At 38.8% G+C, this 16,989-nt stretch overlaps 1 protein-coding gene across 4 annotated transcripts in view; it reads left to right on the plus strand.

Moving 5' to 3' along the window:
• The first annotated feature begins 361 nt into the window (after window positions 1-361).
• The window catches only part of SESTD1 (SEC14 and spectrin domain containing 1), a 51,514-nt gene continuing 34,886 nt past the window's right edge, over window positions 362-16,989 (plus strand). The window contains exons 1-5 of one of the 4 annotated variants that reach the window (XM_017837820.1): window positions 362-481; window positions 3,599-3,658; window positions 4,316-4,418; window positions 12,540-12,619; window positions 15,984-16,092. In XM_017837820.1, coding sequence (XP_017693309.1) covers window positions 12,565-12,619; window positions 15,984-16,092 — 164 coding nt within the window. In that variant the 5' untranslated portion in view covers window positions 362-481; window positions 3,599-3,658; window positions 4,316-4,418; window positions 12,540-12,564. Of the gene's footprint in view, window positions 482-3,598; window positions 3,659-4,315; window positions 4,419-6,850; window positions 6,873-12,539; window positions 12,620-15,983; window positions 16,093-16,989 lie in introns of those variants that run through there. The other 3 variants (XM_017837791.1, XM_017837800.1, XM_017837810.1) reach the window with 3 other exon arrangements.

Consider the following 16,989-nt stretch of genomic DNA (forward strand, 5'->3'; position numbering starts at 1 on the left):
CAAAGCACGAGTCCTCTTATCCTAGCAGGGTTGCTAGCGCTAAAAACTCCGCATCGGGCTGACTCCCGCTTGTCCTACGCCGAGTACTGACCTCGGCCCCTCCGTCAGGGACGGGCCCGGGCCGGGCGGTGCCGCGGCCTGCGGGGCTCAGCCCCGGCACGGGCGCATTGTGTGCCGGCGGGGCGGGGCCCCGGGCCGGCTCCGCGAGGGGCGGGCGGGCGGTACCGCGGCTCCGCGCCCGGGGCGGGGGCGGCGCTGGGCCGAGGGCAGCGGAGCGGGGGCGGGTCCGCCAGCACCCGGCGCTCACCGTCTCCTTGTCGACGGAGGAGGGGTCAAAGCCGCCCCCGTCCCCAGGGGCTGCCGCCGGGCGGGCGAGGCGGTGCGAAGCGGCCGAGGGCAGCCACCGCAGCCCGACTAGAGCGGGCGGGTCCAGGCTCCGCCCCGCGTCCTCCCAGCCCGGGCACCCGCAGCGCCGCACCGGGTGAGTACCCGCGTCGGGAGGGGGCTCTGCCCTCGCCGCAGCCCCGCGCAGGGCAGCGCAGGCCCTGCGGCCTGGCCGCGCTTTGTTCCCGGGCGGCGGCGGTGGTGCCGCGGGGCGCTCCGCTCTGCTCCGCTCCGCTCCGCTCCGCTGGGCGGTGGCGGCGGCTCCCAGCCCGCCCGGGGGTTGCCGTGGCCCGGCCGAGCGGCAGGGCAGCCCCCCCCGCCCCGCTCGCTGCCCTTCGGCGGGTCCCGCCGGCTGCTCCCGTGCCGGGGGCACGGGAGGTCGGTGCGGCCCAGGGGAACCCGCGCAACAGGTTTGGGTATTGTTCGTGCCGCCGCTACATACGTGGCGGGGGGGCTCCCCAGGGGGGGCTCCCGAGGGGCCGCCGCCGCCGGCGGAGCTTTTGCCTTTGTGCGGGCGCGGGAGGGCGGCGGCCCCTCTCGCCGGGCCCCGCCGCGGGTGTCACGGCAGGCTCGGGGGGAAGGAGAGGGCTCCGTGCACGGGGAGCACACCGGAGGGAGACGGGGGCGGGAGCCGGCTCTCGGCTCGCAGATCCGCTTGGCTGCAGTGGGATTTTCCCGGTGCGTGGCCACTGGTCAGTCCGGCGGCGGGCTGGGGGGAACGAGTCACGGCCGTGTCACCACCGCGGCGGCGGGCGCTCCAGGGTTTCTGGAAGCGCTGCCTGGTCGGGAAGCTGATTCACTGCTGAAACCGTGGTTGCTCAGAGCCGTGGTTATCCTTGCTTTGATTTTTGACAGATCTATTGTCTATCAGTTTTGCCATTTTCCCCCATAATTGTAGTGTCCCTTGCTACTCCCTAGCAGAGCTTCTTAGCCAGGTAATTGTAGAAAGGCGATGCTCTAAAGCACCCTTTTTCTTAAAGAGTTTGAACGAGTATATGGAAGCAAGAGTAGAGATAATTAGTGAAGAGTGGCTCTTTATTTTTTGTTTTGTAAGTTTTTTTAATGAGCAGAATTGGTAAGGCCTATGTAGATATGTATTAATAGATGCTTTTTTCCGTTGTTCTCTCATCTTTCTTCATCCCAAAGGAAATGGGGACCAACATCCTCTCCATTTTTAGTATTGCAATATCTGCATTGTCCTAACAATTAGATCTTGATTTTGTTCACACATTAAAATTCCCTATGATGAAGAAATACTGTGGGTTTTCCCCCCTTTTCTCCACCGTGGGACATCGCCTGCTAAGATTCAGTGTATAGTAAATAATGAATACTGTTATTACATGATAGGATTACTGATGGTGATTAATTTCTGTGCTAATAGGGGTTCTCCTTTTTCTGAATGTGAGCTTTTATAGTCCTAATGCTATTGTCTATACCAAGCAGAAACTTAATACGGAGAAAAGGGGGAAGGTGAACCACAGAATAGAATCAAAGCTTGGTTAGAGAGGCCTGCTGCTTGCTGGTGAGGTGCTGATTGTGCTTTGCTCTGTCAGGAAAAAAGCAACAAGGCAGAGCACTGGAACAGGCTGCCAAGGGATATTGTGGTGTCTCCTTCTCTGGAGATTTTCAAAACCTACCTGGACACCTTCCTGTGTAACCTGCTGTAGGTGACCCAACCTGGGCAGGGAGTTTGGACTAGATGATCACCAGAGGTCCCTTCCAACCCTAATAATTCTGTGGTTGTGTGAAAACCTCCTGTCAAAATTAAGAGGAATTACAATGTGGTTTTTACTGATGGATTTTAGGATTTTGCACAATTCTTTGTCATAGATTGCTGCTTGAAGAATCCTGTAAAATCATCTCAGCCAACTATTTTTCCTAATGTAGTATGCTAATAGATGATATTTTATTTGCAGTTTAGTTGATCTGTAACGTCAGTTTTGCTAGAAATAGATGTATTTTTAAATTTCTTGTAAGAAAAAGTGGTGTGATGTCTCCTGGAGTTGTAGGCTATAATTCTAAATGGGCTGTGGATTCATATTTCTTGGTAAAGTTTGCGTAAACAGGAAAAGTGTACATATTATTGTTATTTTCTGTCAACAGAATAAAGGAGTCAGGTGAAGTTCAGCTCAGTTTCAGTTGTCTGCTGCATGAGAGTGGTAGTAGGAAGGGGAACTGGAGAAACTTCTGGAAGAGCTTTAATACAATGCTACATAGCTGTCAAGAGTCCTTAGGAATAGAACATAAAGAGGAACACCTTTATTCTCCAGTTACTATGGTTGGGTGGGAGAATACAGAACACCTTCAATAGATAGCTTCTGATAAAATAAGCAGAGCCTACCCTAGAAATGATGTTGCAGGATTTCCAATGTGTCTGTACTCAAACTGTCTTGAGCACTTGCTATTGATATTTTTGTTCCTGATCCATAGGTGTGTCCTCTTGCTTTCTCTCCATCTTCTTGAGGCTGACTAGAAAACTTCCATTTTTTTAAAAATTTAAAACTTATTGTTAGCAGTCATTACAGTAATTTAACTGTTACTGTAAAACCAGTGAAGCGTGTTTGTTGTCTTGGCTTCACCTGTTATACAGCATAGGCTAATTTTGACTTCTTGGGTGGTGTTGGTGGATTTCATTTGGTGGGTGGAATTTGATCAAAGTTTCATGCAAGTCTTAAAGCATTTGCTGAGGTTTAGTGTTTGATACTTATATGTTAATTCTGCATCTTCTAATACAAATAGGGACTATTTAAATTTTTTTATTCAAGTTATAATTTACCTTTTTAAATTTTATAGCGGTGAGTAACTTTGTAGCAATACCTTCTTCCTCTTCACAAGAAAACCCACTAGCATTGTTGAATTTTCAGTTTAGCCTAAAACTCTGTGTAGGGTACCTCTGATTGAAAGCAGACTGCAAGGATTCTGGTTCTTGTTACTTTCCCGCTGCTTCCGGTGCTGCCTCAGGAGCATTGCCTGCTAATTGTAAACAATGTTGATGTCTACCATATGTTTTGGTAGGAAGTATTGGATTCCTGCTGTCCCACTAAACTCAAATGCCTAGTGTACAAGTATTTTTGAATACATAATGGAAATGTTGACTCCCCTATCATGTAGCTCTGTAAGAAACCCTTGTTTTCAGCCTCCAAGGAAATAAAGTCTTAGATTGAGTATTAAAATCTAAAAATATAGTCAAATACTTTTTCATTTGACTTTGCAGAATCTGGGATCTGGAACTCAAACTTGTAACCCTAACAGACATTGCATTCCAGTACCAATGGTAAGTAAGATAAATCTCCTCCAAAAATGAGATCTCTACAATTTTCATTTCTTTGTATTTGATCCTTATGAAGCTTTGACACTGGTGAATAGACTACATAGAACAATATTTTTGCAGTTGGTTTTGTAAAAACTTATTTAGGTTTTATCTCGTGCCTTCATTAAGTTACTTGCTTTACTTTGTTTTCATTTTGTGACTTTTAAAAAAAAAATCTATAAAAGGCGCTATAACATAACCAAAGTTGGAGTTATGTTACATAGTTTGTGCAGCCCTCAGTGCAGCCTGTGTTACTGTGTCCTGTGCGGTGTTGGTGTCTCACAAAGAGAGGAGTGTCTGTAAATATATTAGAGGATGCTTAAGCATAAGACTGGAGATAAGTGAATTCTAATTTTAAGAGTGTTCTGTGGTTGTGGGTAAGAGGAAGGAAAGAAGTTTTAAAAGCATGGAGGTAATTGTTGCTGCTCTGATGGTGTTGATAAGCTTGTGTTGGAAGATAAATGAGAGACTTGAGCACATTGATTGAGCAAATACAAAAATGCATTGGCAAAGCTTTTTACTCTTAAGACTAAGAGATTTTTGAAGTAAGTAACTTTACAGCAGAGTCTAAACAAGGAAGCAAGTTAAAATCAATCTGGAGTGTTGTTTTCCTGTTTTCAGGTGAGAAGATGAACTGCTGCATTTTGGACAAGCTGAAGTTTGGAATGCTGAGACATAAAGAACCCATTAAGAAGGAAATTACAATAGTTAAGAGGAGATGAAGGTATGACTTAGGGCTTTGCAGAATCAATGATTCAGGGGAGGTAGATGTAGTAGGCACATGAGAATTTAGAGCTAAGATAAACACCTGTGATGTTGGCAGAGTTGTATTTGAGATGTGCTCTTAGAGAGGTATCATGAAGGATAAGTGTTGACCAGACCAAGTAAGGCCAAGAAAAATTGTGTTGAAAGACTAAGACAAATGAATTTGATATTAACTTGATGTTTTGTTCACTAAACAATATCTGGGGCCGAACTTGAGAAAATAAATCCCATTCTTGAGGGAAAGGGTCAGGATGGACACATAATGTGTAGATGCCAAGGGTTGTCTACTTATTGGTGTTGGTAAAAGTTATGCTTTCTTTCTAATCAGTATACCCGCAATGCAGGTTGTCTGTTTTCTCTCTGCTGGCATTCTGTTTGCTAATTCTTTCATTTTGCATTCTAATTTGACCCTAGAAAATAGTGTAACTGAAAAGTGTATAAGTGTTGCATCTATGCAGGATGCTGCAGGTAGCAGTTTAGAAGGCTTGATTTTACATTCTCTGAAATGTGTGACCACTTATTTGTTTATTTTTCAGTAGTGAAATGTTACATGTTTGATTTTGAAGGGATAGGAGAGAGGGAGAGGTGCTGTGGTTACCGCAGGTGGTTGCTGTGGCAAATTTGTGATTTGCAGTTGAAATGTTCAGAATTTTTATCCGGAGTAAAAAAACTGAAGACATTCATCAAAGTGAAGGCAAGATTTATTTCTCTTGCACACACTAGTTCAAGGACAGCTCAGATAATGATTTTTGCTTTGTAAAGTAGTGAATTAATGTATTTCTGAAACATTTAGAAACTTAAAAATATGAACAAGACATTTATGTACCAGATCTGATATATTTCAATCTCTTGTACTTTCATGTTTGGTTAACATTAGCAAAATTCTGAAGTTATTTATTTATTCTTTATGCGGGGGTTTTTATTATTATTCTCATTGTGTCTACCTTGTGCATTGAGGAGGAGGCAACACACAACTGTAAATATTTGATTTTTTGATGCAGAGGAAATTGTGCAGGATGTTTCAAGGTCCACACAATCTTACTCTTGAGCTGGAAATATTTTGGTCATGTATCAAACCCAAAGTTTTAGAAATTTATAAATAGTCTTTTTATTAGTCCCTTGTTTGTTTTCCTCTTATTTTGTGTCAGTTTTCTCCACCTAAAGGAGGACTGCTTTTGTGTCTGCTACACTTTTGTCTACACCTTACTTTTCTTTTCAAAAAATAACTTATCCTTTCATACCCCTGCCACTCAAGATGGCTTTCAGTTTAGAGCAGCATTTCTTTTTGCTTCTGTTCAATTGAGTGTCACTATACTGAGCTGAGAAGTGACTCCCGTGGCCCTGAGCCATATGCACTTGTAGCCAGTGCCGAATACGTGTATTGTTATGAAGCTGTAGATTGTTTTCTTATGTAAGTGTTATAAAAGGAACAAGAAGTTCTAATCTTGCACCCCAGAGGAAAGTGTGTTTTCATTTGCTCCAGACTACCAGCAGTTGTACTCATCAGTACAGCTGTTTGACTTTGTCTTTTGACTTGGCTGCTTATGGCCTGGACTGTCCAGTCTCATTCCTCCTACTGCCTTAGTTCTTTTTATGAGGTACTGAAGGCAGAAGAGCTCTCTGATCTCTCATCACAAACTGGTTTTGGACAGTTCCTTAAAGAACTGGTGATAAGATGTTCATTTTTGCAAGCATTTAAGACTTGTTTATTTGTTTTGGTGGGGGTTTTTTGTTTGTTTGAATAGAGGGAGCTAGAAGAGGAGTATATAGTTGGATTTTACTGTTTGTTGCTTATTTTTCTTCCTCGCAATCTATGACTCAAAAACTATTTCTGTGGGATAATTTGCAATCTGTTTGATTTCTGTATTATTTCCACATGACTTTTGACTAAGTAAAATTTTAAGAGGTAAGCATAAGATTTTTTTTTTTTAATAGGTCTTAGGCAAGTGTGACAAAGAAGAGCAAATGTCTCAACCATGCTTTGAACATAGCATTTCAATTGACCTATTGCTATGTAGAAAGTGGTGGAAGAAGCAGCCTCTCAAATTTCATAATTTTGTGTATTCTGTGGTAACTTGATAGTGTTAAATGAGTTGGGACTGTACCAGATGACTGCAGCTTCTGCTGGTTTGACTGCCTGTTGCAAGGGAGGGAGGGTAGATTGGTCTTCTGTTGCCTGTGTAACACCCTACAAGGGCAAGTGGTAGGGTTCTGCAGGAAGGTAAATATGGTGTCTCTCACTGTAAATATGACAGAAAAGGGAATATGGAGATGCATCCAAAACCTGTGACTTGTTTCCTCTACTATTCTAGATTAAAGAAGCCTAAAAGCTGCTGTAACTTAGCGTAGACCATGTGTGTTTGGCTTGGACTGAGGCTGGAAAGGGTAGAAAACTCTAGCAAGCTATCATTTTGTATGTCATCTGTTGTAGCATCATTATGAACGTCTGTGTGTATTTCTTTGGGTTGGAGCAAGCCTGCTCTCTGTGAACATGGCCTGTGAATCCAAGGAGTGCTCTTCTTTGAAGTGTGCTAATTGCTGCACAGTATCCTGTGGTTGGCCTTGTTGTGTGGAAAGACTGAGGTGTTGGTATTGTGTTTCACAGCTGTACACGCAGATGTTATTGTACATCCTTAGTTATATTTTTTTCTGTGCTTGGTACTCTTCCTTCTTTTCTCTCCCTCTGGCTTTTGCTTGAAGTCTGAGGAAAAGCTCTGCCGTTCTGTGAAATGAATAGTTGACTGAGATCAAAGTTAAAACTCAGGTGCACGATGTCTTTCTTCTCAGATGGCATAACCTGTTACTAACCTGTTCTCCATTTGCTGGTTTGCTATTCATTATATTGTTCATCACTTTTTTGTTGCTCATCTTTTTATTTCACTTTTCACAGAATGTTGAGGAGTCGAACAAGGGTGGGAAACAAATATGAAAGATGGGTTAAATAGAGGAAGTAGTTAACAGACAGCTCTTCCAAATTCTATTGTTAATTATAATTAAAAGACAAAGCCTGTTATGAGGTAAGACTCAAACCTTCAGGTGAAAATGGAGTAGAAGAATTGGAATTTTTCCAAGCTTAAATTTGGCATGGCTGTGCCAATGTGCTTTTGGATCATGGCCTAGCGCTCTGTTAACCCCAGGTTTAACCCAAATCAGAGAACATTTTCAATCTGTCCATTCAACTGCCATAGCAAGTTACTGAGTTACACTAACTGTGTATGTGTAATGGAAATGACATTGTGTGGTTGCATTTTGCTTTAAACTAGCTTACATACTCATGAAATCTACTGAGTCTATGGTTTTTATTTTCTTAATACTTTGGTGTGAATTAGCAGGTTATAGAAGATCAGGAATATTTTCGTTGTGTACAACTTCAAAATCAGACATAAAACTCAAGTATGCTTTTTTTATGGATAGTTTTTACAGATAGTAAAAAAAAATACAAAGTGGTTGAAAAAGCAAAAAGTTTAATTTGATCTTCCCTGAATATCTGGAGTTACCTTTTCTCCTGAGGTCTTAAAGGGCTCTAATGTTAAATATTTAATACTGCTGTTCGTAATATGTTAAAGTCAAACACTGCATTTGAGTACATAAGCTGATATTCATCTGTCGTGTTTTATTATTATTTTGAAACTGTCCAGCTGAGTAGCTCAGTTTCATGTACTTTTTAATTGAAGACAGCATTAACTAATGAATATTTGTAGCCTTTTCCTATTTTTTGGGGCAGGTTTGTTTTTCTTAAGTTACCCTGGGACATCAGCCCTGGAGACACCTTTGTTTGTGTTTTCTCTTAGTGCAACTTAACTGTGGGAGAGGTGACATCCTTTAATGTAATTTTAAAGGAAGGTGAAATAATGATCTACATAGGTAATTGTGATATTCAGCTTTCTCTGTCTTTCACACCTGGGTTTTATTTCTGTGTGGGACAGATGAACTTGTTTTAAGCTGATCCAGGGAAGAGTGGAGTAAGGCTTTGTGGGTTGAAGTTAGCATCTGGAAAAGCCTACATGATGGCTTCAGAGAGTGAAGTTGTTAATTTTGAAGATCTGCAATTCAGAAGTTGATTTTAAAAGAAAAAGTATTTTCATCCTGTATGATTTGAGGCTTTTTTTCCCCTCGTACTTCAGAATGTCTATTGTTATTTGTGCTATTGTTTGTGCCTGGACTTGCAAGCTGCTACAGTTTTGAATGTAGCTGCCCATCTGCTGCTTGGTTATTTATAGGCAGATTTGTGGAGCTCCTTCTAATCTCTCAAGTCTTCAAAAACATTAATGAATTAAACATCACAATACTCTTGTAAAAAGAGAATTAGATGGAGGGACTGAATGGAGACTAAAAAGGATAAATGACTTGCTGAAAGCCACATGTATATTTCATAGCAGAACACCAAATAGAAACCAGATTTTTTTTCTTACTTTTAGTCCTGTGGTTAGCAGACCAGCTACACAGTTTTGTGTGATACATGATAAGGGAATGAAGAAAGTAGTCGTTCTCTGAAACTTGCTGGTGAACAGTCTAACCCATTTAAAGACCTTGCACCATGTACTGAGAGTATTAAATGTTTCAGGTCTAATGAATATGAATAAACATGTTAATATTAATTCTCATTAAGCCTGAATTTGTTTTGATTATTTTTGATAAGTGGTATCCACTGGGCTGCTTAGAAAGAAAACACTTGTTACTTGCAGGGCAGCTTTTCTCTGACATCTTACTTCCAGCCATCCAGTCAATGGGAGTCTGTCAACTTGTCCCTCTGCCCTCTGTCTTTAATAGACTTTTAGAATGGTTTTAAACAGAGTCTGGACATTGGTTCTTATTTTTTTTAGTGAAACGACATTAAGGATGGGTAGCACAAAATGCAGGTGATATTGTTCATTCATCAGAAATTCTGCTCTTTTATGATAAGTTACTCATAGTTCTTATTGTGTGTGAATTTTGTGGATTTTTTTTTTTTAATGAACTTCTGAAATTTTAGACTTCGTGGAGTAAAACAATGTACTTTACGGTCTTTCCAGAGCCTAGAAATGGCAGAGGATGCAGCCTACAAATTACAATTTGATTTCGCATTGGAGTGCAGCCTAAAATATCGTTTGTCTTTTTACCTGTTCTGTAATTTTTTAAACTATTTGTTTACTGTCTTCCCAACCTCCCATCCCCTCAATATATACATTTTTCATCTAAATATTTAAGAGAATTTTCTCCATAACTAGTATTAGTTTCTGCTTGTCAAGGGGATTGGAAGAGTTTTCTGTTTCACTGGAACATCTTTCAGATATTTAGGTTTGAAATACAAATATTATGTGAATTTAGTGTTGCCACCTTTCTGTAGAAATTCTCAAAAGAATGAATGCATTGTTGGGGACTGACATTACTATTCTGATTAAAAAACCAGAAAGGTTAGGTAGTTCTAAACAAGTCCAGTGAGGTTCTTCAGTGTGTATGCAGGAAACATGTTAAATGAAAGAGCTACAAGGTTTGCAGTTTGGCATATGGCATTTCAATTGGCAAAGTAGGCTGAAGGTGGACAATTTCTGAAATTCAGCAAACAAATTTAACCTCTTTAATTTGTTTTGTATCTGTAAAATTCCAGGATATAAAAGTTATGTCTTTGGAAGTGATAAAATGCAGCTTCTGAAGAATTTAACTTTCCTCAAGTGAAATCTGTTTTCTTCAGTGCTTGTTTTTCTTCTGTAGCTTTTTTCTATTTAATGAGTCCAAATGGGTTTTTTATTAATGAAAAGACACTGGATCTGTTTCTTTCAGCTAAACAGTGGTACAGCTTTGAGCAGCAAATCGTTCTTTCCTCATGCTAAATTGAGAGCTTGATGGACAGTTTTAAGAGCCTGTCATTTTGTCTTTCTCGAAACAAATCAAAGTCTTTACATGTTATTTGTAGGTCTAAATACACTTGGATCTGGTTTTAAGCAGTGTACCTTTTGGTAGCTCCCAGTGGAAAGTAGATGCCAGCTCTCTTGAAATTGTTTCACTTTCCAACATTAAAAAAAGACATTTTGTTTAATTCATCCTGAGATTCTCTGGAGTGTTAAAGGATGCTCAACTTGTTTTTTAAACATGAAGATTTTTTTTTTTGGTATGTTCTGATAGCCTGCTCTGATGAGCTTTCTTCTAGATGAATCCCAATGGAGCTTTCACAGAAGAGAGGTAATTGTAAAATTTAAGAGTTTCTGGAACAAAGGCCCGGTGTTTGGACTGATCAGCAATTGTTGTAATTGCTCTGACTCACCTCCCTCCACTCTGAACAGAATGCTTCATTTGGTTCCAGGAAATACTGAATAAAAGAACTATTTTGATCCATGGACAGTGCCACTACTGTGGCAGAAAGCCAGGCAGTGCTTTCACATTAAACAAATGGGTCTTTTCAGAACCACAAAGAAACATCTCCCCAGAGTTAGTAAGTTGATGCAAACTTTTGTTCATGAGAAAGTATGAAGACCAAGTGTGTGTAGGTTTGAACTTTACTCCTTGATTATAATAAAGAGGCATTTGTAGTAATTTTTAAATATAACTTGGGGAGGAGAGGGAAAAATCATTCAGGTACACTTTCCACATCTAAAAAAAATAAAAATAAAAATAGTCCTGCCAAAGTTTAATAGCTTACACTGAGTGGTTTGAGAGACAGAAATGATTGCCTGAGTAATTCTTGAATTTTGTGATTTATGCAACAAATAACATACAAATTTTTGTTCAAAGCATAAAGATAGCTTTAATAGGATGCTTTTCTGAGTAATTGTTTGAAGTGCAGGCTGTCTTGGGACTCAGTTTCCTGAAAGAACTGAAATTTGTTTGTTTCCTTCTGTAACATTTCAAATGTGAATATATATAATTGGCAAAAATGACAAATATGGAGATTTTGAGATAAGAGATTGGAGTGAATATTGTGACACATTACACATTGGAACAGGTAGAGACAGTAAAAAGTTGTTGAAATGTTTTTTTTTTCTGTTTTATAGTAATATAATAATAATTCTTTTTTTTTTTTTTGTAATGAAGCTCATTGTTTTAACATGAAAATGAATAACTATTCTGTTTTATCTCAGGCTCTCTATTTGAATTTCTCTGAGTTTGTTGGTTTTTTTTTTCTCCTAGATTGTTTATAGTTTTGATTCAGTTAACTTCCCCCATGCCAGGAAAAAACGTTCTATTTGTGTGCATGAATGCTGAAGTATCCAGATGGAGAACTCCAGGTTGCAGTCTGATGCCCTGTGTCTGGAATGAAAGAAAAAAAAAAAACCAACTTGATCTGTTTTTTATTTTGACTGGATACTGGTGCATGTCTTGGAATTGTATTTTTGTGCAGAATTAGGTTTTTTTATTAAATGGATTGATTTGTGCAAGTGTGAACTCAAAGTTACAGGCAGATGCCAGTTGCTACTTTGTGTAGGCTGGAAGAGGAGGTTGCAGTTCAAGCATCCTGTGGGTTTGTCAATGAAACACAGGAGCTTAATCACAGTAAATTGCTGTTCACAATGCAATAGAAATGGCATGAGGGTAGGAAGGAGGCAAAAGGAGCAGAAGCATTTCCAGGTATAGGTTAAACGTAGTTATTCAGGCTGTTGGATGCTTTTCTTCAAATGAAGACCTGTTAATGGCAAGATAATGGCAGTGTCCTGACATACATGTAGCATAACATATTTAGAGAATTATTATATTCTTGGTAATATGAGAGAGACTGTGCAAAAGTTCAGTCTTGTTTGCACTTATTTTACATCTGAATGAGCAAACAGATGATCTACCTGTAAATTAATTGCAGTTTAATAAGATTGGGAAATGGGACTTCTGTATAAATTATCTCGGTGTCCTTGGCTGAGATTCTGCATTGGTTTCTGTGGTTGGATTCTTTGTTCCCCCCCAGTGAGGAGAAAGAAATGTTTAACTGATTATTCGCATGGATAAAGGCATATGATAATGTTTTTTCTTAAGTTTTTACAATACTTTGGATTTTGGTTACAATGTTCTGTGCTTCCTTCAGAAAAGTACAAAAGTGTTGTGTCCAGTGCTCACTGTAGTGAAACACTGCATTTGATTTCCCATGCTTGACAACTTTTAACTTCTTGTGTTTCAGAGCTGTGAAAATTACCTGAAGTAGAATGGAAGCTTCAGTAATATTACCCATTCTGAAGAAGAAATTGGCTTTTCTTTCAGGTATGATTTCAGTTTTCCTCAGCTGGTTTCTCCCTGCATAATTTGGATGGTATATTTAAATTGGTTATTTGTATTTGCTGGATGTATTTAGCGGAAATATATTGTCGGTTAGTGCTTTGTCACATTTCAAAAGAGTCTCTGAAACTTTTAATCTGGTAGCCAAGCTACTGCTGTTGGCATTTAGGACTTGGTTTTGCTGTAGCCTGTAACTCAACCCAAAAAGTTGTTGACAAGAAGTCAGTCCATATATAAAAGACTGATAATATAGCAAACATCCAAAAATAATGCTTTCTGGGGTTTTTTTAATGTGGTTTTAGAAATACGGAGTGAATATTTTCAGGATTTTCTTTAGAAAATTTTTCCTTTGTTTTTACCCATCTTTTCTCCAACATAGAAACAAGTGGAAGCAGAATTAGCCATGCATTGCAGCAGTTTGATTATTGCCAAGTAGTTAATTCAGGAAAGTAATTATGCACTGTAATTATCCTTGTATTTATTAAAACTTCTTGAATCTTAGTTTGAAGGTAACTTTCTTCTCCCCATGCCAATAAAAAAAAGGAAGGGAATACCTGAAATGATGAATGACATTCTCTGCTGTCTGGTTTCACTGCTGTCATAGATAGCTGTGTTTGTTCTTGGTGTTTGATGGTCTTATTTAGTGTACACTTGTCAACTTCACAAATTGAAGTGTTGCCTTAAATGTTCTTCTGGTTTAGTTTATTTTAGTTTATTTTTTTAGTTAGTCTAGTTTAGCCGGCTCCAGTCACTTAAGAAGTGAAACCTGTTCTTTTTGTTGATAGAATGTTTTGCTTTGAATTTGCCTGCTGTTCCCAGCAATTGCAAATCAAACAATTCCCGTTTAAAAACAAATAAGCAACCCCCTAAAACTCAATTCACATTAAAGCCTGGGACAGTGGGGAGTTTCTTCCACAGCAACAGCAGATGTGTAGTATGGTGGCTGTTCAGTATTCTACTGCAAGGGCAAATTTTCACTAACTAGAGTGCATTTTCAATTTGCAATTAAATCTGCCTGATCCGTTTTGAAATATTACTTTCCACTTAGAATGTTTGTATTATTGAGTGCATTTTAAATGTTAGGAACCTTTCTGAACCTACATATTTCTAAGTAGGTTAGACCTTTTTGGAATTGGTTGGTATTAATGGATGCTTTAATGTAATGAATGGTAAAGATTCATGCATTAGGTTTTTTTTAGTGTTCCTCAGTGTAAGTAAAGGAACTTGACAGAGAAATCAGTTCATCATGTCTCTTTAAATCAATTTTACTCCATATAGTTTAGTAAGTAGAAACATACTAACGATTAAAAACGTATCATCAGAAAAATAATATTTAGGAAGGCATACTGCAGTGCTTATATGCTGAAATCCCTTGGCATTTTTTGAGGTAAGTTGGTACAAATAATATTGATCCTGGCTTTTTCTGGAAGCAAAACAGTGGTTTCTAATGGAGCAGTGTCTCCTCAGATTTAGAATCCATGGCTGTGTAGGCTTCTTGCTAGTAGGTCATTACAAATAGCAGGGGAAAAGAGGCAAGCTACTAACTCAGCAGAAAACCTTGAACAGCCACTTTGGTGCAAAATTAATTTTTTTTTTTTTTTTGTGATGCTCTGAGTTCTTTTCCTTAACTTAAATGTATTTTCAGTGTAGCAACGTTTACAAGCTGGGGGAAAACCTGTCAGTTGTTACACAAGATTACTTGTAAGGAATAATTTAGATAATTGTTGTGGTCTTTTTGCGAAATGTCAAGAGATTATATTTTTGAGGGTTTGAGTTGCATATTGTTTAGTCAGTTCAGCAAATGCTGTTTAAATCCAAGTATTTTTCCTTCCTTTTCTCTGCTTCTTCACTCCAGTTTTCCGGCTTTCTGCCATTCAGAAACAGAGAAGGGTGGACAATCTATAATAACTCTTGCTTTAAACTGAGACACAGTCTTAATTTCTGCAGAAAGCATCTGTCCATTTGTCCTTTCTCATACATCATCACTCTTTAATTCTTCTGTTTAGAAATACAGTTATTAAAAAGTGTGTTGCTGTTTTCCAGCAAAAATTCTCTCCCAGAAAAGAGAAGGGGAGGGGAACACAACTATTGCAATGGGTGACTGAAAGCAGTCGGTCCTTTATGAAGATGTGGAAAATGTGTCTATCAGTGGATTTTTAAAACTCTTTGGAGAGTTTGCAAAGCTTTGGAAACAAGGAAAAAAACCTGTTGCAATTAAGTGTCCAACATATGTTGTGCAAACAGTGTTTGTTCCTTATCTTGCCTGCATCTCATGGATGGGGAGAATTCTTATCAAATTATGTCAATGTATGTGTATGCATCTTGCAAGCATTACTGTGCTCATGTGGTTTGTCTTATTTCTGCACAGCTATTACTATTCTGTAAAAAGTTGTTCTTACTGATTAGATAGAACTTCAGTTCTACCATTATTCAAGAACTTCTATGAGGCAAAAGCATGATTTAATTGCTTTAACAATGTGAGTTGCACAATTTGAGAATAAAGATGTTCTTTCTCAAGTTATGGAAATTTACTTTCCTTCTTTTTCATCCCATATAAACCTGTGAGTATAGTTATCTTTTTATAGCATCATATCTTTGTATAGCATAGTTATCTTTTCTAAATTATGGAGAAAATTGTTTACTGACTCCTACATGTGCTTAAATGTGTTGTGATTGTTTTGGTTCCTTAATAAAATGGATAATGTATTAAAATTTACTGTTACCAATATTGTTTGTGTAACTTTTACCAGAAAGGTTTGAAAATGCATGTAAAACATTAAGGCAACTGGTTGGAACTATTTATCTTAAAGAGATGACTGTTACCTGTTTGTAAGTAGGTCTAGAAATAGTTATGTGTTTGATGACTGAATTACCAATTTTGAGTATCTGCCACGGGCAGCCTGTGTGGTACAAAATCCTCCTGTGTGTTGTCAGTGTTTCCAGGAGCTCCAGCTGGAGCTTTTGGGTAGATGTTCACCTTGGAAGCTGACCGGGTTTCTGGTGGGCTGGTAGTGTAGAAGGTCTAAGAGATCCTTTTTAACAACATAATCTAGAGATAGAAAAATAATGCTTCTGGAACACTTGGTTTGTGTTGTTTATATTGAAAGTATTAGATGAAAAACTGTGACAGCTGTAGATGTGGGCTATGCTCTGAAGTGTTGATGATGTCTTAGATATCAATGTGGTGAATGAATCCTCACAGCTGAGAGGTGAAATGTCAGTTGAGATTTTCACGGCAACTTTAAGGATTGCTTTTGTGATGTATTTTGAGTCTACTTAATTAAAAAGTATTTATTTTACCTTAAACTCATCACATTAACTTTCTAATTACTTTCTCGTTCTGAAATAGGAGGGAAGGACAGAAGAAGTGGCCTCATTCTGACAATTCCATTATGCCTTGAACAGACGAGTATGGATGAGCTGAGTGTCACACTAGACTATCTTCTGAGTATACCAAGGTGATTTGAAAGGCATTCAGAGTTGCTTTTTCTTCTAGTGGTGGACGGGATCTTTCTAACCTTTTTTTAAATTTTCATTTGCTTTTCAATACCAAATTAATTTTACATAAATGTTTGTCTAGAATGTGATACTGTCTGACTGAATTAAAAATACACATCCCGGTGAGCTAAGGGATGTGTACTAAGGCTTGCCTTTGTCCTTCCATTCCGTATATCTGGCTTTTTTGTTTGTTTTATCTTGTGTATTTCTATTCTCCTTTCTTGGGATAGCTTTCATAATTTCTTTTAAATGACAATGCACTTAAATTACAAAGTAAATTAATGAGCCTTTCCCGTCAAACACCTAAATTTGCAAAGGTAACGTTTCTGAAAGTAAAATAGCTTCCTCCTCTTTCTTTGTTAGGTGCCTAATCTTTGTAGCTTGTAGTGCTTCGGTGTGCACTGTCTAAAAATACACAGTCTTACTGAAGTTAGTGATCAACTTAAATGTTTAAAATTAAAATACTGCTTAAATGTGCTGAATGATGACTTGAGTACCTTCTCATCGATACCTTGCTGTAAAATCATTGTTGAATCAAGTTCTGTGCATGTGGCACTGCAAACTTACAGAGACAGTTTTTGGTCCTGGCTTAGTTACCTGCATTTCTTTTTTTCCTAATATCCAGAGATTGATCTTTATCATAACTTTGTTTTGTTCTCTTGTGCCACTGATTTAAAAAGGAAAGAAACCTCTTGGATAAATGCTTGGTTTTGTATCCCTTTTAATTTCTGTTCTGGAAACAGAGCAACAGTGGCATAACTAAAGACTGTTCAGTGTACTTTGCTTAGTGTAATCTATAAATGGTTTTAAAACACAATTAAAAGATCCAATTTTTTTTTTTTACTTAAGGCTTTAAA

The sequence above is a fragment of the Lepidothrix coronata genome, unplaced genomic scaffold (assembly GCF_001604755.1).
Source record: "Lepidothrix coronata isolate B3197 unplaced genomic scaffold, Lepidothrix_coronata-1.0 Scaffold7, whole genome shotgun sequence".
Taxonomy (NCBI): Eukaryota; Metazoa; Chordata; class Aves; order Passeriformes; family Pipridae; genus Lepidothrix; species Lepidothrix coronata.